This window comes from Leptonychotes weddellii, chromosome 3, assembly GCF_054177405.1.
Source record: "Leptonychotes weddellii isolate Sample4059 chromosome 3, ASM5417740v2, whole genome shotgun sequence".
Lineage (NCBI taxonomy): Eukaryota > Metazoa > Chordata > Mammalia > Carnivora > Phocidae > Leptonychotes > Leptonychotes weddellii.
This window is the reverse complement of record NC_138371.1, coordinates 109,385,922-109,411,256: the sequence shown is the minus strand read 5'-3', so window position 1 is coordinate 109,411,256 and position 25,335 is coordinate 109,385,922. Positions and strand designations below refer to the sequence as shown.

The 25,335-nt window shown below is 41.9% G+C and overlaps 1 protein-coding gene across 5 annotated transcripts in view; it reads left to right on the top strand.

The window, feature by feature from the left end:
* Window positions 1-25,335, top strand: part of FLT1 (fms related receptor tyrosine kinase 1) — a 173,547-nt gene that overhangs the window by 56,457 nt on the left and 91,755 nt on the right. For all 5 annotated transcript variants that reach the window (XM_081814774.1, XM_081814773.1, XM_081814776.1 and 2 more), the window contains 5 exons: window positions 1,167-1,341; window positions 2,283-2,400; window positions 4,549-4,718; window positions 5,119-5,278; window positions 25,050-25,164. In XM_081814774.1, the coding sequence (XP_081670900.1) occupies window positions 1,167-1,341; window positions 2,283-2,400; window positions 4,549-4,718; window positions 5,119-5,278; window positions 25,050-25,164 (738 nt within the window). The remainder of the gene's footprint in view (window positions 1-1,166; window positions 1,342-2,282; window positions 2,401-4,548; window positions 4,719-5,118; window positions 5,279-25,049; window positions 25,165-25,335) is intronic.

The following is a 25,335-nucleotide window of genomic DNA, read 5'->3' as shown; positions in this document are numbered from 1 at the left end:
GGGACTCCAGGATCATGACCTGAGCCGAAGGCAGTCGCTTAACCAACTGAGCCACCCAGGCGCCCTGCTGCTCTGATTTTTGATGGTGGTGGTTGACATCTTCTTTCTGGTTACCGCCGAGAAGGAAGAAAACGGCCTACCCGTGTGTCTGTTCCAGCAGGGCAATGTAAGGACAGGTGGTAGAAGTTTCGTAAACGCGGCACAGAGGAGAGCTAATTTCAAGACCCAAAGACCAGTACCGTACTTTTCAATGTCTTTTTTCCATGCCTCACGGGGAAGGATGGAGAGGGAGAAATAACATATTATGTGTTATAAAATGTAATGCTAAAAAAAAAAAAAAAAATGAGAGAGGGGGAAGGAACAATGGAAGGAAAAGGCAATGTGATCTCATCTTCTCAAAACCGGGAAGGAGGCACTGTGACCACTTTACACTGCTGAGCCCCAGGGCCTGCTCCTGGTGTGCCCTGAGGCAAACACAGGAGGACGTCCCACCACCACCACCATCAGAGTGTTGGCTACGCTTGTAGATGGCTTTGCATGTCCTCAGATCCATTCAGTGTGATTTAGCAGAAATTGGTAAGCCTTGCTCAAAATAGTGAAATGATGAAAGCAAGATTATTACACTTTAGTCCGTGTAGCCAGGACTCATGATTTTTTCCTTCATTTCCAGTAAGGAAGCAAAAGAAAACTCACACGGTGATTTATTAGAGAAACAATGTCATGAAGCCAGATACCAAAGATACTGACTGCCTGAGTTAGCCACGTCTATGCCCAGAGAGCTGGTTACTGTTTAGAGAGGCGTGTGCTGGAGGGAAGGCACTAGATTTATACTCCAAAGACCTGAGTTTCCTGCCCACGGTGGCCTCTGACGCTTCAGCCTCTTCATCTGTAAAAGGGCAGTGATGCTGCCTATCTCACTGGGTGGTTGTGAGAAACTACTGAGTTAATGTACATGAAAGTCCATCTGGAGAAGATGATGTGCTAAATGAGTGCCCCCATGGCAAATATTTGAAACGCATTGAGACACAGTTTGAGTTTCTAAACATCTTGCTGTTAGGTGGGTTTGCTTCTCAGCGTAAAATGTCCATCATCATAATCTGAGAAATGCTATCACCTTGAGCATGAACAATTACTACTTCCACATTTGCTATACATTTTCTTTCTAGACAAAGAAGAGAGCGTCTATAAGGCAACGTATTGGCCAACACACTTCCATTGCCATTGTGTTCTACAGCGTTCTTGTTATTGACAAAGTACAGAACAAAGACAAAGGACTTTATACTTGCCATGTGAAGAGTGGCCCGTCATTCAAATCTGTTAACACCTCAGTGCATGTATATGGTAAGGCACTCGTGCCCTGCTTTCTATCATCGTGGATTTGGGGCGGGTTCTATAAAAAATTTTTTTTTGGCCAAGAGGTACTCTATCATGAATGATACAACTTGATTCCCCTCCTCCCGCTGCCAAAAAGCAAAGCGCATTAAGTGTTGTTTAACACTTTCGAATTAGAGCATCTTTTCCTTGCCAGCTTATTGTGGTGAATAATTCAGTTAGATCATATTAAATTCTTTTTTTAGTATTCCATATAAACAAGACAGAAAAATATGACAGATTTACCTTCATTTCTCAGGTGCTGCTGTGAGTTAGAGAAAAATGTGGTGGGATAAGTTATTTAGAATAGATGTGATTTTATCCCTGGTTTTACCCCGATGAAATCCTAATATTGTTGCTTAATGCCAATAGGCAAATTCTGTAAAGAAAATACTTAAACCTCTTTAGAATCCTTAAAAACCTTATTTATCTTCACTGTTGAAAAGAAAAACGGCGAGAGGCAGAAACCTGGAACACTCCTGGCAGTGGGCTTAGATATTCTTTTGATTTTCTCCAGTAGGGTTTTTTGTTTGTTTGTTTTTGTTTTAATCAGATCATTTGTTTTATGGTGTCTGAAGGAACTTTCTCCCAACATACTCATGTTTCAGAAGTATCTCTACTTTTCTGTGATGCGATACGGATATTTGAGATGTTCCATTCTCTGTGGCTCTGCCTTTGCTTTTCTGTTTTACTCGCAACCCTTTCATTTGAATGTACTTCACCAGTTAGAGTGCTTCTGAATTATTTTATTCAGGGCTCGATATTTGGGCTCACTGGTAGGCTTGATCAGAGTTCAGCTCTGTTTGTTTATTGCTTGCACCCTCCTTCTAGGAGGCAGGGGGTTGGGTTGGTGTTGTTCTATTTAGATAAACATGGTCTTTCCTAATCTCTTTATCATTCTCCTTTCAAAGATAAAGCATTCATCACTGTGAAGCATCGAAAACAGCACGTGCTAGAGACCACAGCTGGCAAGAGGGCCTACAGGTTATCTGTGAAAGTGAAGGCATTTCCCTCGCCAGAGGTTCTATGGTAGGACCATAATTATTTTCCTATCAGTTTAAGATATGCTTTGTAAGTAGGGAGATGCAGGAGCCCAATGACTGGAATTCCTGAAAAAATATCAAGAGAAGTTCCCCAGACGGTGGTGGAAAGCCAAGAACTGTGTTGATTTCTGGGGCTGGGAGCAAGCAGAGAGGCTGGGCTGGAGGGAAAAGGAAGCTGTCCCAGGATGGGGCAAGAGCTGAGGTGTTTTGAGTGCTCGGTTCAGTTCAGCCCTTCCCGTGCTGTGACTAAATTTCTGCATCTCTAAACCTCCCCATGATGTCAACATCCTTTGAATGGAGTATGTTGGGCAATGAGTAGGAAGCATCTTGAATATGTAACATGCTCTATTAACCCTGAAGAAGTGGGCCCTTGTAATGAGGATAATAATTCTTTTATTATCTGAAAATAATTCTTTTATATACAGCTGGGATGAAAGTTCCAGGCTTGTTGTAAAATTAAACAAACATTAATAGAGACAAGACTTATTCAGTCGCAGGGGTGGAGGAAAGGACCTACTTGAACTAATTAAGTTTTTTTTGGCTCGAAGTTTGCATATTCAGAACCTCCTGAAGCAGGTTCTTTTTGTGTTAGTACAACACCTGATGTAAAACAATGTAATCTGTTTATAATCTATAGTCATTTTGTTAAATCATTTTTAAATGCCAATATCTTTGGCTCAAACCATTACATTTTAAACAAAGAGTACAGTACAAAACCGATTAGGAAAACAGCCCGTACAATATAGAAATGGTGCCATTGTAGAATCACCTCCACCAGACCTTATTTTGCTTTCAATATCATATGATTTGCAGTTTCCTCAAATAGTTAATAGGGAGTTAAAGAGAAAATTAAACTCTGTGCTGTGCCCCTTCATGCCATCACAGTAGAAGAGAGATTTTTTTGTTTTGTTTTATAATGTGTAAAAGGTCCAGTAGTAAATTTCCTGTGGTGTACATAATTCCTTAATGGGAATTTAATCACTCCAGGCTATACATTCCCTCTTTCAAAAGGGTGTGAGAGTATCCCCATCTATTAAACAGTGCTAATTTCTTTAGTAACTAAGCAGCTAGGACCTAAAACACATGCACAATAAATCGATCCCTCTTTGAAAACACTGACTTGTTCATGAGAAATAAAGTAAATTAAGATGATATCTGCAGTCATAAAATAGAGCATAGTTATTTCAACTGCTTTGGAACCGAGACCCATTAGTGATGGGTATTTGCTTACAGGACAATGTAACGTTTGTATGGATATGAACTAACACCATTTCCCATATTAAACCTTCATATAGAACACAATAAGCTCCTAACAGATTAAAAAATGCCCAGCTAAAGAACTGTGCGATTTAATGAAATCATAGACTTGTAGCATTAAGTCTTTGAGAAACTCTAGAAAATTTGGAGAAACTGAGGCTCACACGGACAAGTCAGGTGCACAGCACAGAGTGGCAGAGCTGGGACAAGCATTCAGGCCTCCTGAATCTCAGTTCTGTATGCAACTGCGTTAGGTATCTAGGCATTGATTCTATATTTAAAGTTAAAAAGAATTTTTTTTTTTTAAGTTTTGTACCTTTTGTTTGTGAGTTTTGTGCCTTAACTATTCTTCCACAGGGGAAAAATCTTGGTAATCTTGATTTTACTGTAGCTTATGAAAGGGACAACTGGTGTGACCATTTATACAACTAATAAGAACTCCACATGAGACCACAATAGGAAAGTCTATTTTTATTTTTATCTGGAGAAGTGATCTAGTTGATCTGACTTACAATGGCCCTTGTATTGCTAATGAAGCCTCATGGAAAACTGAAAAACATCTCGATGGGATCAGCCAGTGCTGCTGGGTGAATACTTAAGTCACGTGGTGACCAGCATCCTTGTGGGTACCTTAAAACCATCGCTTTTCTTTCTTCCATCAACATACTTCTTCCTCCTTGCCAATAAATGTGAAGTGTTTCTCCATTTAAAAACCACACCTGGCTTTACTGAAAAGTTAGTGTCTACATTTGTAAAATGAATGTGGAGGACCAAAGGCTTGGAGCGTATCAACTTGAGCTCACAAATGTAAATGACAGCGTTAGTGATATCTGAGAGGCCGTGTGGAATGACTTCCCAATCACACTCTTAACCACAGGTTAAAAGATGGGTTCCCTGTGACTGAGAAATCTCCTCGCTATTTGGTTCATGGCTACTCGTTAATTATCAAAGATGTTGCTGCAGAAGATGCAGGGGATTACACGATCTTGCTGGCCATCAAGCAGTCCAGTGTGTTTAAAAACCTCACCACCATTTTGATTGTAAATGGTAAGTTTGCTGTTCGTACTTTCTTCTAGTTCTGGCAGGGGTGCAGTTCAGAAAAATTTGTAAACCAAAAGTCAATAGAACAACATCAGAGAAAACACACTTTTAAGTAATGATTTTTAAAACCAGGTGCGCCCCCATCATACCGATTTCCTGTCTGCTCGTTATCTTCCATAAGCAATATGATTTTTTATCATTGTAATCATGACGTACACACCATGGAATCAATTTTTACTGTTATCAAAACACTTTTATTTATTTTTTTAAAAAAGGCTGTAATGACAACAGATATGTGTTGGTTTCCCCGACATCAAAACCAAGGAGAATGCGGGCCTTCATGCAGTAGACCCAGAGAAAGTCACTGTACAGCTCTTGACTTCTGCCCTGTTCATCTCCCTTCCAGTGAAACCCCAGATCTATGAAAAGGCCGTGTCATCCTTTCCAGACCCAACTCTCTACCCCCTGGGCAGCAGACAGACCCTGACTTGTACCATTTATGGTTTACCTCAGCCTACGGTCACGTGGTTCTGGCGTGCCTGTAACCATAGTCATTCCAAAGCAAGGTAAGGACAGTTTGTTTTCTAACTTTCGAATACTTGCTATACCTGGACTCGAGATTCTTTAAGGGACACAGATGGAAGTTTGCAAATGGGATGTGCAGTTATATTTGGGGCAAAGGCTTTCCCTCCCATGGGAAAAAGTCGGCAATATCTACTTTTCTTCCTTACTCGTTTCTACCCATTTCATAATTTTTCTCTTTAGTTGATAGTTTTAGGAGCACAGGGACAGAATCAAGGTCACCTTGTGAGCCTTTTTTGAAGCTCAGTTGGAACTCCAGTCTTGTTTTCAACTGAGAACCTCCAGACTTTGGCTAATTCAGCTACAGTGGCTTTCCCATTTCTCATTTTGTGAACATTGGATATGATAGGAGATCTTCCCTGCCCTGGTGATCACTACCCGTCGTAGGTTTTGCTCATGCTCTTCCTTCGTTTCCACCCATTTGCTGCCTCCTGAGAAGTCCTTCCTTACCCTCCAAGGCTTAGCTTTGCCAACTCTTCTGACTGCCTCATTCAGATTCCTTTCTCCCTCTTCAGTAGGAACCACGCCTCATTTACACCTTGTTACTTTACTGGGTTTGCATACAGTTGCATACATTTGTTTTATCTCTAAGCCCTGAGCTGACCGAGAGCAGCTCTGTATCTTTAGGGCCCGGCACACACAGTGGTAGAGGCTTACTGTGTATTTGCTGAGTGGATACGTCCCTACCTTCTGGTCATTGTGCAGCATTTCCTTGCATCCTGTTGATGACTGAGTCCTGTTTGCTCTTTTCCCATTTTTGTTTAGTCTAGAGGAATGATGCTAAGGACAGTTCATGAGAGCTAATTTGAAGGACAGGAATAGAGTTGATAAGTGCAACAATCAGATACTATTGAGACCGCCCAAGAACAATCATTATGCCATAATATTTGCTTTGTTGCTTTTAACTCCACTTGTGGAGTGTCGGGAAAGTTGCTATTTAAAAGAAAAAACAAAAACAAAAACAAAATTAGCTTGATAAAAAGTAAGACACAATTCTAGCATAAACAGAAGGGACTGTTTGGTTTTCTGGATTCTTCCTGCCATTTCAACTCTTCATCTTGTGTTGTAATCTTTTGCTTGAAGTCTTTCATTCTGATAGTGAAAGCTACTGGTGAGTCCTGGGGTTCCCGAGAAGTAGCTGTTTCCACACATGTCCCAATTTCTCATGTGAATGTCATTTCCTAAGAATAGAAATATGGAGAAATTACAAATCTTGACTATCTTCTTTACCACTGTGGATACTTAACCCAAAAGAAAGTGAGATCTACTGAGATTTTGTATGATTTTGCTAATTTAGGGGTAGGCATCCATATTTGTGGATCTATTCCCTTAAGGCCTGGATATTTGTGCTAACCTAACATGCAAATAAGTGAAAAATAACTAAATAATTTAAGCTATTTGGAGAAAAGTGTGAAGTTGAATTTTGGGGGAATAACATAGCCTTTTATAGATGTTTTTAATTTTTGTTTTGACAATAGCAAATCTAAAATTTCAATTCTAGGGACACCTGGGTGGCTCAGTCAGTTTCAGGTTTTGATCTCAGGGTTGTGAGTTTGAGCCCCTCATTGGGCTCCAAGCTGGGCATGGAACCTACTTAAAAAATAAAAAATAAATAAAAATAAAATTTCGATTCTATTTAGGGCAGAGCTAGGAACCCTCTTAGAAAATAGCAATTATGAGTGAGGGAATATAATGTTATAAAGTTGGGTTTGAATAATGCTAATAAAATATGGTTTGGGGAATGAAGTCATTTGAAGTAAAGCTTTGGAGGCATTAGCTCTCTTTTTCTGATTTCTTTGTGGTACATGGGATCCTTCTCCTGTGTCACAGAGTAAGTTTGCCAAGGTCTGGAAAGATGTCTAATTCCTCTTCTCTCAAGACTCAGAGCAGTGCCTCAGATCTTCAGTAAATGTTTGTTAACCATCTGACTTATTCTCTGATCAAGGCATTTTTTTTTAACCAACCACAAGACAGATCAGAAATGAAAGCTTTAACTTTTTCAGTGATGCTTCATTAAAACAATATATGTTGTTGCTTGAAATTATCTGCTACAAAATGTGCATATCCATAAGAAGTTGTTTTGTTGTTTTTTTTTTCCTAAGTCAACAGACCAAGTAGCTTACGTGTGTCAGGCCCGAATTTGGTGCTTGGTGGTTAAATCAGTACGTTTAACTTAGAAATAGTTCAGAAAGATATACAGGACCTTTGTGAACTAGGAAAATAGAATAATTCTACTTCACCCTGTCAGAGAGATAGGAGCTAAAATTGACAGAGAAATGGAGCCTTCTTTAATTACTAGAAGTTTTCAAATATGTCTTTATATAAATGTATTTTATATACTTAACACCTAGGTTCCATTGTAGATAGGAATTTTAGTTAGTGACATTTGAATAAAGGGGAGATCTATTGCATGAACTTTTAAAATTTTATTTTGAGTTACATAGTGACGTATTTGCACGGTGGTATCTACGCATGACTGTCAAAAGAGATTAGGTGGTAACATGTCCATATTACTCGTGAATATTTAGAATAGTTCTTGGTATTTAAATTTTAGGCTCTAGTTAAAGGACATATCTATATATGGACACAACCGAAGCATTACATTAGTTTTGAGGTTTGAATGTATTTGTTTTAAGTAGCTCAAACTTATTAATTGGTTTAATATGGCCAACTGGTTAATGTATCTAAGTTAAAGAGGTTCAGACTTAAATTGCATAGTTTTCTGGAGTCCAGTAAATACATTAAATATATTTTGAAACTGTCAGAACTGTTGCTCAACTAGTTTACCTTTGTGGAAAATAAGAACCATAAATAAAATTAACAGAAATTTCCTCCTTTAAAAAAAAACAAACAAACTGTGATACACAGCTGAGCTATGTTTTAGCTATGCTTCTGATTCACCTAGAGTTTGTTCTTATAAAACATTAAGAATAAAAGAAAGGAGGAAAAAGGTAGTTACTTTTCAACTCACATTCCTAATGAGCTGAGAGGAAATATGGCAGAATCTTTTCCCCTTTTACTTTTCTGCACATTTGGGTGGTAACGTAGCAGGAGAGCTAGAATATTTCTTTTGAATTTTTAATAGCATTAAAATAACTTGTCAATACCAAATGAAGTGGAATTTTGGATTTTTCCTCATCCTTAGCAACTAGCAGAGACTTCTAAATAGATATTCCTAAACTTGTTCCAGGTTAGTGTGGGCATAACCTAGGGAGTATGCATAAGGGTAGTTAAGCTCAGAGTACCTTTCACATGTGTGTAGTTTACAGCTTCTGTTCATATAAAATACAGATGATTACACACACTTCACAGAGACAATATGAGGTTCAAATGAGATCATGTATTTGGGAAAGGTTCGGAGTGCCATTGAAAGGCAAGGTTGTGATTACTGCTAGCAGTGGGATAAAATTGTCTAAGGCTCCAAAACTTTTAAGGAACGTGAAAAGAATTTTCTGCCTGCCATAGAGCTAGTTTCACAACAGTGACAATTTTTAACCTAACCAGCGCTTCTGAGAAATGAACACAAGTTGTGGAAAGTAAAGTGTATTTTGCTGTGCTTGAGAAATAGAAATGGAGTAGGTGTGGGCTGTAGAATTGAGGAAAACATAACACGATTTTTCAGAAGAAGAGAAATGAAGGAAACACAGCTGAGTTAGGCAAAAGCAAAAGCAAGACGACAAAGGCTGTGCAGCGGGGGACTAAAGTAACCATCCCAGTTTGTGCGGCCTGTCTCACTCACTCGTTTCCTGTCATGGGAGGAAGTGGTTCTGACCTGTGGGTTGGCAAAGGCCAGAGTGGGGCAGAGTGGGACGTGGGAGAGCTGATTCCTACTGAGGGAGTCCACAGTAGATTCTAGACCTTCACGTCCCCCTTGGATTTTGAAGCACTATGTGGAACTCCTGACCCGCCCATGCAATGAGCGGGTCTTGCTCCCATAGTCCTTTGCCACATATCTCTCTGCCACGGTGCTGGTTCTGTCTCACAGGGAATAGTGTGCATGAGGTTGCCCACTGTGTGGAGCTTGGTCTCTAAAGGAAAGAGTAACAATCTTGGACTGGAGGGAAGGGACCCCTCTTTGGGAAATGGAGGACATGGATTTGTGGGGCCCTAGCGGGAAACAGGGAATGGACAGTGTTGGCATGATGCTGGTACTCCAGATCACCAGTTACATTTTTCTCAGGAAGAGTCTGAGACGTTGCAAGATTGCTTTTACTGATGCATGCTCGAGCGCCCAGGAGCCCTGCCAGTAACTGACTGGAGAATAGCAGGCCTGGCTGGGTCCTTTGCTCCCCGAAACCAGAGGGGTGGTGAGTGGGCTGAGGCTGGGTCATCCTTCCTGATGCTCGCCGTTAACCGATTAACACGGCTCCGCTCCCCGTCTGTGCCCAGAGTCTCCCCAGTTGTTTCCGAGGTTGTCTTGTCTTCTTTCTAAAACTAAGGCCTGCTTTTCAAATGTTGAGTGTGTCCGGGTCTTTTCTCCAGGGAGGGTGAAGCGGCCTGTGGCCACTGATTACTGCAGGTTTGTTTTTAGACCGCACGCTCTTTCCATCACAGGCTGCTTTAATTCTCTGTCCCCAGCTAACTGTTGAGGTCACAAATAACACTGATAGATGATAATAGAGTGGCCTTTAGTGAAAGAGGCTGTTAAGTGTATCAAGTTCTTTGTGAAAAATCTCATTTTCTTCATTGGCTCTCTGTGATGACCAATAAAAATACACAGAGAGAAACTTCGGCTACTTCTCTTGCATTCACATTGTTCGCATCTTACAAATGCATGTTGCACATCATCAGTGTTCAACCCAAATATACTGTCACCCGTCTACTTATCGCACCAGCCGTGTGCAAAACAAAGATACACACCATTCAGCATGTATGTTTAAGGCTATAAGATCAAACATAGCTGGTCGTTACTTATTTTCTCCATACACGTACCTGCAGAATATCTTTTCCCCAGTCTCAGGGATAGAGACCTGGGAAGCAAGGAAGTAGGTTCTATTCTTGGCACAGGCCCTGACTTCTGTGTGACCTTGGCCAGTTATTTAATCTGTGCTTCAATTTCCCCTTCTGTAAATGGTAACTGCCCTGCTTCCCCTTTCCTATAATACACAGCTATTCATGAGTGAAATGAGAAAATCACTTAAAATGACGTTTTCTTCATTCAAAAAAGCTTGAAATAATTTCCTAGTTGTTGCACACTGATATTTCCCTTCTGCTTCTTACAAATTATAAAGCAATTTGACCTGAGGATTAACTCTGAGGATCAGTGCCAAATTCACTGAAAAAGCCAACCTGTGAAAGCTGAATGGTTGTAGAAAAGCCTTACGCGTGTGGAAGTATGTATTCTGTGGTACAGAACTGCCTCAGTAATTATATTGCGGGTAATCACCCATTTAAAAAAAAAAAACAACAACCCTCTGCTCCTGCATTGCTGGTGTCAACCCACATTTTCTTCAGGGCCAAGCTGGACTACCTTTGCTGGTCTTGGTCCAACCCATCCAAGCAAAGGCATTATCGTTCTTTGCCCAGTTAGCCCTAAAACCTTGCTTGCTTTATTTGATCTTTCGCCAACGAGCCCCTTCAGAATGCAAAAAATGTCACTGGATTCTCAAGTCATGGCAGGTGAAAGGGGTAGAGTATCCTGTATTACTTTCTTAGCCAAAATGGGGGATTTGCTAGGAAAAACCCGATAGGCCTACGTGGCATTTCAAGGGACTGCTTCCAGAACTCTAAAGCCAGTCAGATCTGGAATGGCAAATAGTTACAGGCTTTAGAAGTTTAATAGGATATAATCATTCCACCACACAATTTGACATCCCATTTCTGAACACTCTTCATCTGCCCAGCAGTAGAGGACAGGGGATTGGGTCTAGGAAAAGCGGACCACTCCAGGACCAAGTGTGGTTTGCTGGGCTTCTTGGGGGCATGGGGGAGGGGGGAGCGAGGTGGCCTACAAAATAAGGGAAGGCAGAGACATCTAGGAATTATGAGAAGGGCTTGCTTAATTGCATCCCTCTATTGTTTACTTCAGCAAATTGGCAAAGAAAGGAAGGCCTGAATCATTAGGGATGTGAGAGGGATGGATCATCTGAGAGAAACGTAATTTTACATACCCCACTGATGCACAAAACTAACAGGACTGAAACAAAACAATTGTTAATGGTAGTTAATTAGAGATGTACTCAAGGACTTAATTGACTGCCAGCATGAATGTCTGTTATTTATTTATTTTGCTGAAACAATTTTATGTCCCATATTCTATCTACAAAATGAAAGTGTTAACAGTGTAAACATTTTTGAAAAAGTCAGCATTTCCTGGGGGCTAAATGTAGGTCAGATGTCAGAGGGAAGCATAATTTAAAAAGACCTCTTCTTTTGGAAATATCACGTACTGCGTGTTTTAATATTTATCACATTCCTCCTAAGTGTACATATAATTTGTATCCATGCGTCTCTTGACATCTTTTCTGTGCAGGGTACGTATGGGTTCAGGGACCCAAAGCAGGCATGCTATCGAGAATTTTAGTTTGCCATACACAAAACCTTGAATCAAAATGGGGACTTTAAAGAAGACTCATTCACCAAAGACCACTTCAGCAGGACTTTGAGCTTGAACAAACAAGCTCAAATCAATCGGGCCATCTTCTTTAGGAGGCTTTCATCACAAGCAGAATGTGAATGTTCCCCTCCTAATGAGAAACTTCTTGCTTTCTGTTATATAATTGCTGGATGAGGAAGTACATGCTGCCCAATGTGAATGTTTGGACCAGGGCCCTTATTAATATTTCATACAAAGTCCTGAGAACAGAGCACGAGTTCATGTGCCAAATGCCTGTATGCCACTTTTCTCTGCTTTGTGAGATTTTCCTCCTTTCCCCACTCCTCGTGGTAACACAGCGAGTCTGAGGAATAATTGTTTCTAATGAATTAACTGTCTCCTGTAATTGCTATCAAACATTTCATTATGTGTTTAAATTAAACCAAAAGGCTGAGTCATAGGAATGGTTTTTTTTAGGGATCTTTTGAGCAAAATTCAGTGTTGCTTCCCAGGATTAGGAATGCCAGAAGGTAATAACACATAGTTTGGGAAGATTCCTTAAAGAAGATTGGCAGAACCTCTCAAATTTTCTTTGGCCTTACTTACAGACTTTTAAAAACGGAATGGGCATTTTCTTACTGAATCTTAGAAACTAATGTCCTAACACAAGAGCATTAGGTAATGGATAAATAGGACCAATCACTTATAAAACATGCACCTGTTCTTGGAAATCTACATTTTAGTTAGACCTCCATTGACTTAGTAGACTGTTTTGTCCCCACCCCCCCCAACCCCCCCCACCATCGCTGGTGTAGCACAAAGAATAAAATCGGTAGACTGTTTCTTGAAATATGAACTCTGGTCTGTGGTTTTAATGTAACCTCACTGCCTTTTTGGGTGAAAAAGTAGAGCCTGGTGCATTGAGAAGAGAGAAAGGATGTAATGGATTTAGACTATGGCCAGATGGTGCCTTATAATGCACTTCAAGTCACTAGAACTTGTTTCTTCATAATTTCTCTCGAAGCTTCGGGGGGTGTCTTGTCACCTTGAATGCCGCTTCTTAATGATAACAGATGTAATCAGTGAGCCCTTCCTAGTGCCAAAGCTGTGTTCACCCCTTTCCATACACTATCCCTAATCTGTACAGTATTCCTGAAGGGACATAATTTCCCCATTAGGAAACTGAAGCTCAGAAAGTTATTTCTCAGGTGTCTTCAGATCATGGAATAAGAGAGGCTAAGTAGGTTGGCATTTCAGAAGGTTACTTTTCATTGGTGTCCCCCAGGACTCCTCTAAGTGCACCCCCATGGGTTCCCAGAGGAAGGCGCAGAAATCCTTGAGGGGGACAGGTTTGGGGAGTCACCGGCCTAACCCACTGGGTTTACTCGTGTCACCAGTGATCCTGTGGAGTCCACCTGTTAAATTAGTTGCACCAAGGATGGGAGGGGAGAGGAGAAAGAGCAGCTGGGAGAATTCAACTCAGATGTCACAATTACTTTGGGAACTGAGGATGAGCTGCACTGGTTTGGGCCCCAGACCTGCAGGTGGGAATAGACCCTTTGAGGAGGTATCAACCCCAACGGGATGAGCAGGTCTAAATAAGACCAACCTGAGGAGGGTAGCAAGTCATACAGTCAATTTGGCACTTTTACTGTGGTGGCACTGTCCCTCTCTGTGACTTTCTCACCTTGCAGGGGTATTTGATCTCTCGCAGGAAGTCCTGTTCCCTCCTTTGTTGTTCAGGATTATTTTTCTGGATCAGGATTCAGCAAGCACTCAGCCCTCAGGGGGCTCACAAAGCTGTGGATTTTTGCAGGAGGCCACAGGAGAACAAAGGAGATGAAGAGTGAGGGGGCGGCGACAAAAGAAAATGAAGGAGAAAGTTCGAGTTTATAGTTGATGAGTAAATGCAACAAGGACATGGACGCCACCTCAGGCCTTGATTTAGTCACTTTGAAAGATGCTTCATTCACTTAGAATTAGGGAATCTTCGAGATTAAGAAGAGCTTGTTTTATAGAGGAGAAACTGGCTCAAAGATAAATAATTAATCCCTCACCTAGCAGCTAGTTAATGGCAAGCCCGGGACTAGACTCAAGTCTCTGATTACCTGTTTATTATTCCCGTTCATTCTTATTTCCACCACAACATTGCCTTGAGTCTCCTTGGGAGGTGCCTGTAATCTGGATGAATAAATGAACCATCATGGTTTCAGTGGATGGTAGGTGGGGACTCCTGCAGTTTAGAGGAAACTCTGTGGGGGAAATAAGATCTGAGTCCTAAAGATGATGGGTAGGTACTAGAATGGCAAATGGAAAGGAACATAGATGTGGCAGAGTAACATGGGGACAGGGATGGGTTGAAGAGTTGAAAAGGACATGCATGAAGAGTAACTTGGCTGATGCCTCAGATTTGGGCTGAGAAAAATTAAAACCAAAAATTGGAAAGGTGGGTATGGACCCAATGTGGAATTTTCAAACGAGGGCTAAATTGTTGAGCCAGTCATTCATTGTACTTCAGCCAGCCTTCCTGGCTGATGCCTGGCTCTTCTGCCATCTACTGCCCGTAGGCCCACCCTGTCCCTCGCCCGTGCAGACTGATAGACTTCCACAGGCTCACTGTTGGCAGTCTTACTCCTGTAGCCCATCTTTGGCATGTGTCATGTGCCTTGTGTCCCTGAAACTCTGTCCTGCACGTCTGAAGATCAAAGCCTCAGAATCCAAGAACTTGGATTTTCACTTGAGTTTTTAAAAAAATGATCTGGAGTTGGGGGGGTACTTGGGTGGCTCAGTTGGTTAAGCATCTGCCTTCGGCTTGGGTCATGATCCCAGGATCCTGGGATGGAGCCCCAAGTCGGGCTCCGTGCTCAGCAGGGAGTCTACTTCTCCCTCTCCTACTGCCCTTACCCCCTGCTCATGTGCGCGAGCTCTTTCTCTCTCTCTCTCAAATAGATAAATACAATCTTTAAAAATAAATAAGTAGATAAAATAAAAGAATTATCTAAGGGCATGTTATCCCATTTCCTGAGGCATTTAATGTTCCATATGCCTTGTCTTCGTCATTGAAAACTATGCTACCTTACTGAGAAATACTCTCGTGTGAAAAAGCCTTTGGCTATGTAAGGTGAGGATAACAAGAATGGGTATTTAGAGACTACTTAGAGCCAAACAGAAGATCATGTCCAGAAGAAGACCCTGTGGCCTAGGATTTCTATTTTTCTTTCTTTTATAGCTGAAAATTATTGAGCACTTATCTATAGGACATTAAGTGCTTAATGTGTGCTTTATATATATTGTCTCATTTAATTATTGCAGAACTTCTATGAGGCAGATCCTGGGATTATTACCATTACAGAAAGTTTAAGTTCCTTGTTAGGAAACCAGCCCTGGTTGTGACGTGTCAGAGTTTGGCCTCTTGAGCATCATCTACCAAGCACTTCATTTTCACTACTAGGACTGTCTCTGTAACAACTACTTCGACCTTAAGTTGAGTAATTTGGGGGCAAAGGCTCATATCCAGAAAGCAAATATGTTTTGAGAAATACGTTAATGACCATCAAAAAGCAATTTTAAAAGGTGTTAGAATACAGAAAAATCTAGTCTAGAGTTTAAGGTCATGGGCTCTGGAGCCTGAATCCTGTCTCCACCACCTACTACGGTCTACCAGCATCTGGGTAGAATAAACTACCATGTGCGTCCGAGTTTCCTGACCTACACAGTAGAGATAGATGAAAGCACTGACACCGTAGGCTGTTCAGGGGATTAGATGAGCTAATATATATGAAATATTTAGCTCCATGGCTGGTGCGCTGCAAGCACTAAGTTTGTTTGCTGGAACGTGTCCAGTATTTTTAGACCACTCTAGGGCTGGCCCCTGCAAAGCAGCTTCCCTCTGAGGTTGCAACATGCACACACTGGTATCCTGTGAAAGCTGACAATATTCTGACAAAATGATCCGTGCTGTTAGGTTAATGTTCTCCCAGAAACGTGCTTGCATCTTTATTTTTTTTCCCAAAGATTTATTTATTTGTTTGAGAGGGAGAGAAAGAGAGAAGGGGGGAGGGGCAGAGGGCAAGAGAGAGAGAGTCCCAAGCAGACTCCGCACTGAGCATGGAGCCCATCTTGGGGCTCGATCTCCAGACCCCGAGATCATGACCTGAGCTGAAACCAAGAGTTGGACACTTAACCAACTGAGCCACCCAGCTGCCCCAGTGCTTGCATCTTTAGACAGGTCTTCTGACTACGGTGATTTACTCCAAAGAAATTAAGATGGGACCAGAAAGCATAGAGTTTTCAGATTTTTTTAGGAAATTAGAGGAGCTATAATATCCTCAGTCTGCTTGCATTTGAGAATTCTACCTCAGCTATTCAAATGTTCATTGACCCAAGTCTTGTCCAATGATGGTAGCATATGGACTCTTGACATCTTACTTGCTTGCGCTCAATTATATTCTGACATTTTTCTGATATTTTGATACCTGAGCATGTATTTGACTTGTCTCTTCAATAAATGTGTATGTTCCTTAGTAACAGAAGGAACTAAATCTTCTACTTCTCTCAGAGGACATGATTTTACTTCTTAAATGGAATATGTATGAATATATATTTTTTTATTTGAATAAAATGTGCTAATGATTATGATCCAATATTTTTGCCTACCCTTGAGGAAAAGAGAAGACCATTGCTGGTTGGTTTTCTATTTTCTGTTAGACCAGAAGATGCTTCTCCACATGTGAGCATCATTGCCTAAGTTGAAATTGTCCATGACTGTCAGTTGGTCAGATATGGATAATGCTGTGAGGAGTCCGTCCAGGTCCCAGTCAGACCCTCTGTCTCCATTACTACTCCTCACCGTGAGTAGACAGGCGCTGATGGTGGGGACATGGTGCTTCGTTGAAGGGAGATGTGGGAGGTCATTTGAGGGTCAGCAGTGCCCCTTTTTCAGCACGTTGGAGGTAAATGATGGATGGTGGGTTGACACCTGACACGGGGTTGAATCCACATCTAGTCAGGCCATTGTCAGGATTCACTCTTCTCATCAGATGGTTAACTGAGCAAGAGGTGGGTGTGCTCCTCTGCTGTTTACCCGGTGGCTGGGCTAGGCCCGGAGGTTATAATGGTGAACAAGACATAGTCCCTGCTCTTAAGTAGCTCTCTGTCTAGCGAGATAATGAAAGGACAACTTACATTATCAATCCATCTAGTGTGTGTTGGGCACTGTGCTAGGTACATTACATAAATTAACTCGTTTAGTATCACCCTGATGTTTACCATCATTGACAGGAAAAGACTCTTCTGTAAATTATTTCCCTTCTGTTGGTCTTTTAACTCCTGTAATAAAACTAGTAAGACGTGGTAACATGGGGTTACTTCTTTCGAGTTGGCAGTGTTAAGAACACATTCACTTCCCAAAGAATTTGAGGCGGTTCACAAAGAGTACAATAAATAATTTAGCAACTCTGAATGAAAGGAGAAAATGCGGTAAGGCTAGTACAGAGATATGGCTCATGCTTTTACTTTCTAGTTGTCGAGAGAGAGAAAGAGAAATGAAATAGATGTTTGCAAGATGAAGGGGCCCATCAGATAAAAACAAACCAAAAGATGAAAAAATGATTTCTCTTGTCATAATCCTTGGGATGCGGTATACACAAACTCCTCAATCACATTTCCACTACAGTGAATGTCACAGGACTGGAAATCATCACATCCCTTAGTGTTGATCATCGGCCTAACACCAAAGCAGAATTTATTAAAAGTGAAATGATCCAGGGCGCTTGGGCAGCTCAGTGGGTTAAGCGTCCAACTCTTGATTTTGGCTCAGGTCATGATCTCAGGGTTGTGAGACTGAGCCTGGCAGTGCGCTCCGCACTTAGCACAGAGTCAGCTTGAGATTCCCTCTCCCTCTGCCCCTCCCCCTGCTTGCGTGCGCTCTCCCTCTCCCAAATAAATAAATCTTTAAAAAAAGTTCTATTTCAGAACTATTCAAAGGATTGAAAAGACTGTGATTTTCTGTGACTATGATTCTCACAGTTGGGATTTTGCTGTCCAGGCTTTCAGAACTAGGAAGCTGTAAAACTATGATTTGAACTCAGGTCAGACTAGGTCTAGGTTCTGTGTTTCTAATGCTAAAATGTGATTGACCACCTCCTACCCCTGAAGGCTCTCTGGACATTTCAGCCTTGACAGCTATATAGTAAGTCATGTGCTCTCTTCCTTTCCATGAGAACAAAATGTAACCATAGCTTGAAATATTTAGAGGTAACACCTTAAGACTCCTTGAATGGGTTTAAGGATATTATTTGTAGCTCCTCTTGAGATTTCCCTGAAGAATTCTTATATGTCAAACCACCCTTCCTCAGCTGACCTATCTTTCACTTAGAAGAAAAAATGAATGAACAAAATAGGTGTTCTTGTGAAGACCCACATCTAGGTGTGGCCAAGTAAGTATCCACCCTCAGTCACCCCGGTAATAGGGTTGCAAGGATGCCTTGGCCCTTGGCTCAGATTCTGTGCAAGAGAGAGGGGCAGAGTCAGGGGTAGCTTGGAGCTCTTGGTGGGAGCAAGCAGGGAGAGAGGAGGCCTTGTTCTGAGTGTGAATGGACCGCGAGACCCTGGAGGACAGGAAGCAGCGCAGGCCAAGAGGCTCACGGAAAAGCTCTTATCGAAACAGAGGTGGCCCGGGTGCTGGATCACCTCCACCATTGTCCAAGGAGCTGACCCAGAGCCTTCAATCCCCGAAAAGCCTTCTCCACTCCCCCCTCTCCATTCAGACAAGAAGTAGTTTTCAGTATGGGCTCCAAGGCGTCACAAGGTCTGTCCGTGCGCAAGAGAGTCACTTGTCCAGAATCCCCTTGGTGTGACCCTGTGACCACCCCGAAGGCCCAGGCCCTTTTCCTGGAGCAGAAGGAGCAGGAACCATTCTGTCTAAACACTCCTTCCACCTCCACACCTTTTTCTGCCAGTGTCCCCTCCCCTATATTGTTTTATTTGTTTTGAGAGAACGCGAGAGGAGGGGACTGGAGAGTGTTTGCAGATTATATTAATCTGAAGGCTCAGACCCACTATCCCTAATGTTTTGACACAACAGCCTCATAGCAGAGGAAAGTTTACCTCAGGCCCTTCTCCAGGACGGCGCGCCATAGTGGGGGACCAGCCCCGGCCGTGCCCTCTGGCAGGCTGCCAGCTGGTCCTTTTTTTTTTTTTTCCTTTCTAGTTTTTTTTAAAGACATTTTACAGCCTCGACTTGCTCTTTATTACTGCTCTACCCCTTTGTTTCGTAACTTGAAATGATTCAATATTCTGTACAAACAGATTCTAATCAGAGTTAGCACGTGCAGTCAAATCCCATTAAACAGATAAGCAGAGTCCACACCAGAAGTCCTCAGATTTCATCATCCAAAAAAGAAAAAAAGGGAGAGGGAGGTTATTCTCTGTCTTGAGACTTTGTAGGGCTTTCTAGAGCCTCTTTTCCAGCTAAATGTGCTTTCATTCTAAATCGATATATACATTCATTCCTGGGCATGGCTCAGGCTCAGATAGGCAGCCACCGGGTATTGGGTGCTCGGCTCACCACGGCGCACCCCCACCCCCACCCCCGAGGTCCTCTTTAAAGTCTGCTGCCTGCTACAACTGTATAGGAATTCACAATAAAACAAGGCCGCTTCATCCCAGAACATGTGCAGGGATTGCGCAGACACAAGTAAGTTATAGGGAAAGACAAGGCTTGTGATAAAAGTTAGATTTGATATTTCGCTGCAAGATTTTTTTAAATGATAAACTTCATCAGCCAGTAGGAGCCTAAGAGTTCCTATAATTTTAGCATCAAGACATTTTGATGATCAAAACAAACCAGAATTTATGTCAAAAATGTAGTTATAAAATATGCCTCTGCCCTTTCCCCCTCCACCAAAGGACTGGGTGCTACTTCTCCTCTTGAAAGCTAATTTTTCACTTTCTCTTGGTGTCTGACTTTGTACCAGTTTGATTCAGAGGACCACAGAGTTTTCCTCTAACCTGTGACTCTGAGCCAGTTTCACCCTGTGAAGGATGGTGATAAAGGTTTGAGCAGGTTCCCGGGGAACAGAATTCATCCTGTGTGATGGGCTGAGTTCTGGCGTGGTGGGAAGGGTGGAGCACATCTGGGTTCTGATCCTAGGTCTGCTACTTTCTCTGTGAGTCTGAGCAAAGCATTTGGTTTTTCTGAGTCTTGGTTTCCTTCGTTGTAAAATGATTTTTGAAATGGGCATTATAATGCCTGCTTCACCGAAGGGGGACTGAGAACTGGTTGGACTGTGAGAATTAAATGTGTATAGCCTCCCCAACCCAGGCCTGACACATTAGTAGCAGCTCAATAACAGCCAGTTTCCCTTCAGCCAACCAAGAGTCAGGATTTAGCAGAACAGAAATGTTGAAAGAAAGATCAGCTTAATATCATTTATTTATCAAGGGATGAAAGGCGAGCCAAAAAAAAAAAAAATCTCTTTATCTTGAGATTCAGGCTATGGAGTAGACCGTCTAGAATTTGCTAGAAATCAATCAAGACATGAGAAGTCCTACTGGTTATCTCCAGGAGGCGTGGGTATCGTAACAGGCACTAAACAGATGGTCAGTTTCTAGAAAGGCTCAGTGAAGTGTTGAACCGTTCTGAGAAGGCCACTTCAAAGAATACACAGATACTAACCATCAATGGCTAAAGCTCACCCAGCTGGATGCTTCCTTCTGATTCCACCAGATGCAACCATCTACCTTCTAAAGAAAAGAAAGTGTGAGCTCTGCATTTGAGGTAGGGGGAGGGGACAGGAAGGCAGGAGGAATGAACAGAGTCTGAAAATCAGAATTGTTCAAAGCCAGCACTAAGAAAAACACAGGTGAACACCAAAGGGTACCTTTGGGTGCACTCTGCCTGGCATTTCCTGTAAAGGCGATCCAAAGGATTTATGAAGGTGAGTGGGAACTGGGTTCAGGGACTGGGATGACAAAGGGAGCCCTAATTTAAACTGTAATTCTGCAGTGTGCACACTTTGAGCGCTTAACACATTTTGGTGTGTGATAAGAGTTGTTTGCCATATTTTGGAAGGAAGCTTTATTGCAGAAAGGTCTTAAAAAAAAAAAAAAAAGGGTGCCTAGGTGGCTCAGTTGGTTAAGCGACTGCCTTCAGCTCAGGTCATGATCCTGGAGTCCCGGAATCGAGTCCCGCATCGGGCTCCCTGCTCGGCGGGGAGTCTGCTTCGTCCTCTGACCCTCCCCCCTCTCATGTGCTTTGTCTTATTCTCTCTCTCTCAAATAAATAAATAAAATCTTTAAAACAAACAAACAAACAAAAACAAAAACAAAAAAAACAAAAAAACATTAAATCCCCAGTGCAGTAATAGAATTGGGGTAGTGAATGTTGGAGAAGCCTTTTCTTCCTACATACAAAGAACCACTGAAGTATAATAATCTCTCGGTATGTGAGGATACGACATGGATGTTATGTTGCATGTGGGGTAAGGGTTAAGTGCACAGATTCTGGAATGAGCTAGCACTGATAACAAATTCTGCCTCTGCCATTTATTAGCTGTTTAACCTTGGGTAATTTACTTAACCTCTCTAATCTTCAATTTCCCCATCCCTTAAAGGGGGGATGATAGAAACTACTTTTTAGGTTGTTGTGTGGATTAATGAGATAGAGTATATGAATCACATAGCACTGTGCTTAGCATGTAGAAAATACCCTTATTATAATAGAGTATAATATTGCATGGTGTAGATTACAATTATTCTAGCCCATGGCTGGTTAGCTTGCCTGTTAGGACTGGCAGTTGAGATTGTGGGTTTGACCTCAGTGTTGGCTTTGCCTTTGTCTGTGGCCCCAGACTGCCTTCATCTGTCTTTGGTCACAGAGGAGACAAATATTTACGACTGTGAAGGGACTAGGGCAAATCCATCACGACTACAGGAAAAATCAACCCAAAGCGTGCAGGTCTGTAATGTCACCTACATCAACGGAGGGTGATGTTTTCCCATTAGGTGTGGAAAGCCGCCGCCTGGTTACTTAGACCAGGTGGGAGAGCCCCACAGACGGCTCCTACCTGGAGTTAGACAGACTGACATGTCACACGTAAGGTCTCAGCTCCATGTGTTGGATATATACTTGGCTGTTTTGTTTTAACTTATTTATTATCAATCTCTAGTCCCAAACTAATTTGTTTCAACTCCGCAATTGATGAGATGACATGGAGTACACCCTTACCCCGGAAATTTTTTGCGTCTCAATGGTTATAAATACCTCGGTGCTATTGTATTTGTCGTGCTGTATGCAAATGGAGGTAGGAGTCCGAAAGCTCATTAGGCGAGGGACAGAGGCTTGGAGCTTGGAGAGGACCGTGTGGAGCTGAAGCTGATAACAGTGGCCTTGTCCAGAATAGTGCCTGGGAGCTTTCTTATCTCCCTTTGGCAGGAGGTGCTGTGGGCTTCCTGTGCGAAATCAGGAGTGAACGCTGCTTTCCTCTTGTTGTTCGGCTTCCTCCCCCCTCAAGACGGTTCCCAGCACAGTGATTATCTTTGCATCTTCAAACATGGCACAATCTACTTCCTTAAGAGCTTGATGTATTCTTAAGGCTTAGGCAAATTCCCCTCCCCCTAAAATCTCTTTTCAAGTGCTGTTATATAGTCAGGCTCCTAAATGACATTCTATTTTTATGGTTCCAATTACAAAGAAGGAAAAAGAAAAAAACAAAAACAAAAAACCAGTCCCCAAATTAGAAAATGGCCACAAAATCTGTCCTTTGCACTGGGAGGACCTTGCCGTGAGTCTAGCCTATAGTTTCCATAGGGCTTGTGCTGCCAGCAGCCGCCTCTGGGGGCAGGGGTAGGGGTCAGAGGTTGACAGCCCCGCGTGAACTTGGGCAGCAGACTGCACTTCCCTTGGGAAATGCCTAGACTCGCTGTACTCGAACATATTTCTTTGCCTTTCCTGAAGATCAAGAGTATGCAATTAAGATCTCTGTCTGAGGCATCCGTTTATCTTTTTCACTTCTTTGGGGGGAAAAGAATGAAATTAAAAGCTTCTTTTCCAGATACAAGAGAATATCAGCTGTTTGACGGCACAATGCCAAGTACACACGCACGTGTCCAATACAGGTGTGCACGTGTGTAAGAAACCCCATCTACATGTAAGGCATACGTGCGTTGGCTGTACTCATATGTGTCCTGAGCGTGTGTGAAGGACCTGAGGTCAAAAGGCGGTTCAGGGCATGGCTGTAACAGTCCAGAGAACAGACAACGAAAAATTGCAGAATGACAGGATTTCAAAACTATAGCATTACAGTGTTTCAAGTAAAGGAGAAAGTATATAATTTCTCTTGGGTTCATTTTCCTCTACTAATCAGTAACAGTTAAAACATTCACTTATTTTACCCGATGACTATAAAGAATATCTAGTAGAAATTGCATAAATTCCTTAAGGAATGGCCTGTCCTTATTATTCTTTCTTATTTAAAATCTTATCATCTAACTGTAAAAGAGAGACATTTTGCCAACATTTGGGGAAATCTGGTATATGGAGTGGGTACAGTTAGGTGTAATAATGGCCTTGTTGTTATCTTAGAAAATGTGCATTCTTTTAGGAATATGCACTGAAGTATGTAGGGCTGAAATGACACCTGAGATTTGCTTTAAAATACTTCACAAAAGAAAAAGATGGAAAGAAATAAGGATAGACAAAACAACTGTGGCAAAATCTGGATCACTGTTAAATCTGGGTGATGGGTATATGGGGCTTTATTACACTAGGGCTGTGATTACCAAGATGTTTGAAAATAATGAACAATGAAAACAAATGAAAGCTCTTGCTAGAAACAGCGTATCAGTCCCCCATGCCTGTGTGTATATTAACAGGTGTTCATAGCGTGCCAATGACACGCTCGGCCCTTGCTGTGATGTGAGGACAGAGTGTACAGTAGATGTGGTCCCCTGGAGCTGCTGGTCCAGTGGGGCCACTTAGAACATGGGGAAAGCTCTGGGGGCAGACATGACAGGGCAGGAGAGGACACCACCCAGGAAGACTCAGTGGTTTAACAGTCTGGAGTCCCTTCTAGCTCAAGGACCATAGAGGGATAATCACAGGACATTTTCCTGGTCTTCACAATCCCATCTATCCTACCTGCTTCCTCAGCTTATTCTCTCCCTGTCATCTGATGTAAATGATGGCCGCCTTGGCTACCTAAGATCAACCACTCATTCTCTCTGGAAATTGGGCTGTGAAATTCCTCTTGGCTTGAAAATCCCCATAATCTGCCCACGACAAGTACAAATTAGAGCCCTGTAGGTTCTCTGCTCACCACAAATTCTAGGTAGGGAATGGACTATGAATGGCCTTGACTGTTGGACAAGGAAGCTGGGCTTTCTTCAGTATAGTCATTGGAGCTTTGGAAGCAAAAAGGATTCCACTAAAAACCAGAACATTCAGGAGTCTGGGAGCAGTTTTGTGAGTGTTGAGATTAATAACTATTTCCACCAAAATCTGAGTAATAAGCCATATGAAAACAGAAGCTTGCTGATAAGAACGTGTATTTGAGAGAACATGCTAACTTCTCTCTTTAAAATGGTACTCTACTAGCTAGTTTCATATAATAAGAGATCTCATGGACTTTTAGAAACAGAAGAGATCATTTTATAATTAAACACTTTGAGGTCTGAGCAGTTAAAGAGCTTCTCATGATACTCCAAAACTTGGAAAGAAATAGAATTTAATAACTGCTTCATGCTGTGTGTTTCCATATACACTTAATAGCCCTGGAAAAAATTAGCTGTATAATGGAATATTCTGATTAAAACCAACCTTTTATAGATGTGAAATGCTATTATTTCCTTGAGGTTTCCATTCATTAACATAACTTCTTTTTTCCCCCCTGTGTTTGCATGTTTCCTCCACTAGGAACTGATTAAAATCTAGATATTAAATTTCCTAATTTTTGCATTTTTACTTAGTATTTAATATTTAGAACAGGAAGGATGTATGGAGATATACTGGTGTGGGTTGCTTTCAGAGCAAGCAAAATATATTTTCTATTTTTAAGTTGTGGGGATGAATATGGGGGGAAAAATCTAAGGAAAAGAGGAAAATGTGTTTTGTTATCTTTGTTATCTCAGGACTTAACCAGTGATTTTTATTTCACCTGTCACCATGGGCTGGACCATGCTACAAAGCAATATAGTGATGACTTGCTTTTTTTAAAAAATAGGTATGACTTTTGCTCCAATAATGAAGAGTCCCTAATCCTGGATCCCGACAGCAACATAGGAAACAGGATTGAGAGCATCACTCAGCGCACGGCAATAATAGAAGGAAAGAATAAGGTATTGTCTGCAAAAATAAGCACTGGCATATTTATTTTACTTTATTTTCAAGATTTTATTTATTTGAGAGTGAGCGAGAGCACAAGTAGGGGGAGGGGTAAAGAGAGAAGGAGAGAGAGAAGCAGACTTGATCCCAGGACCCCAAGATCATGACCTGAGCCAAAGTCAGAT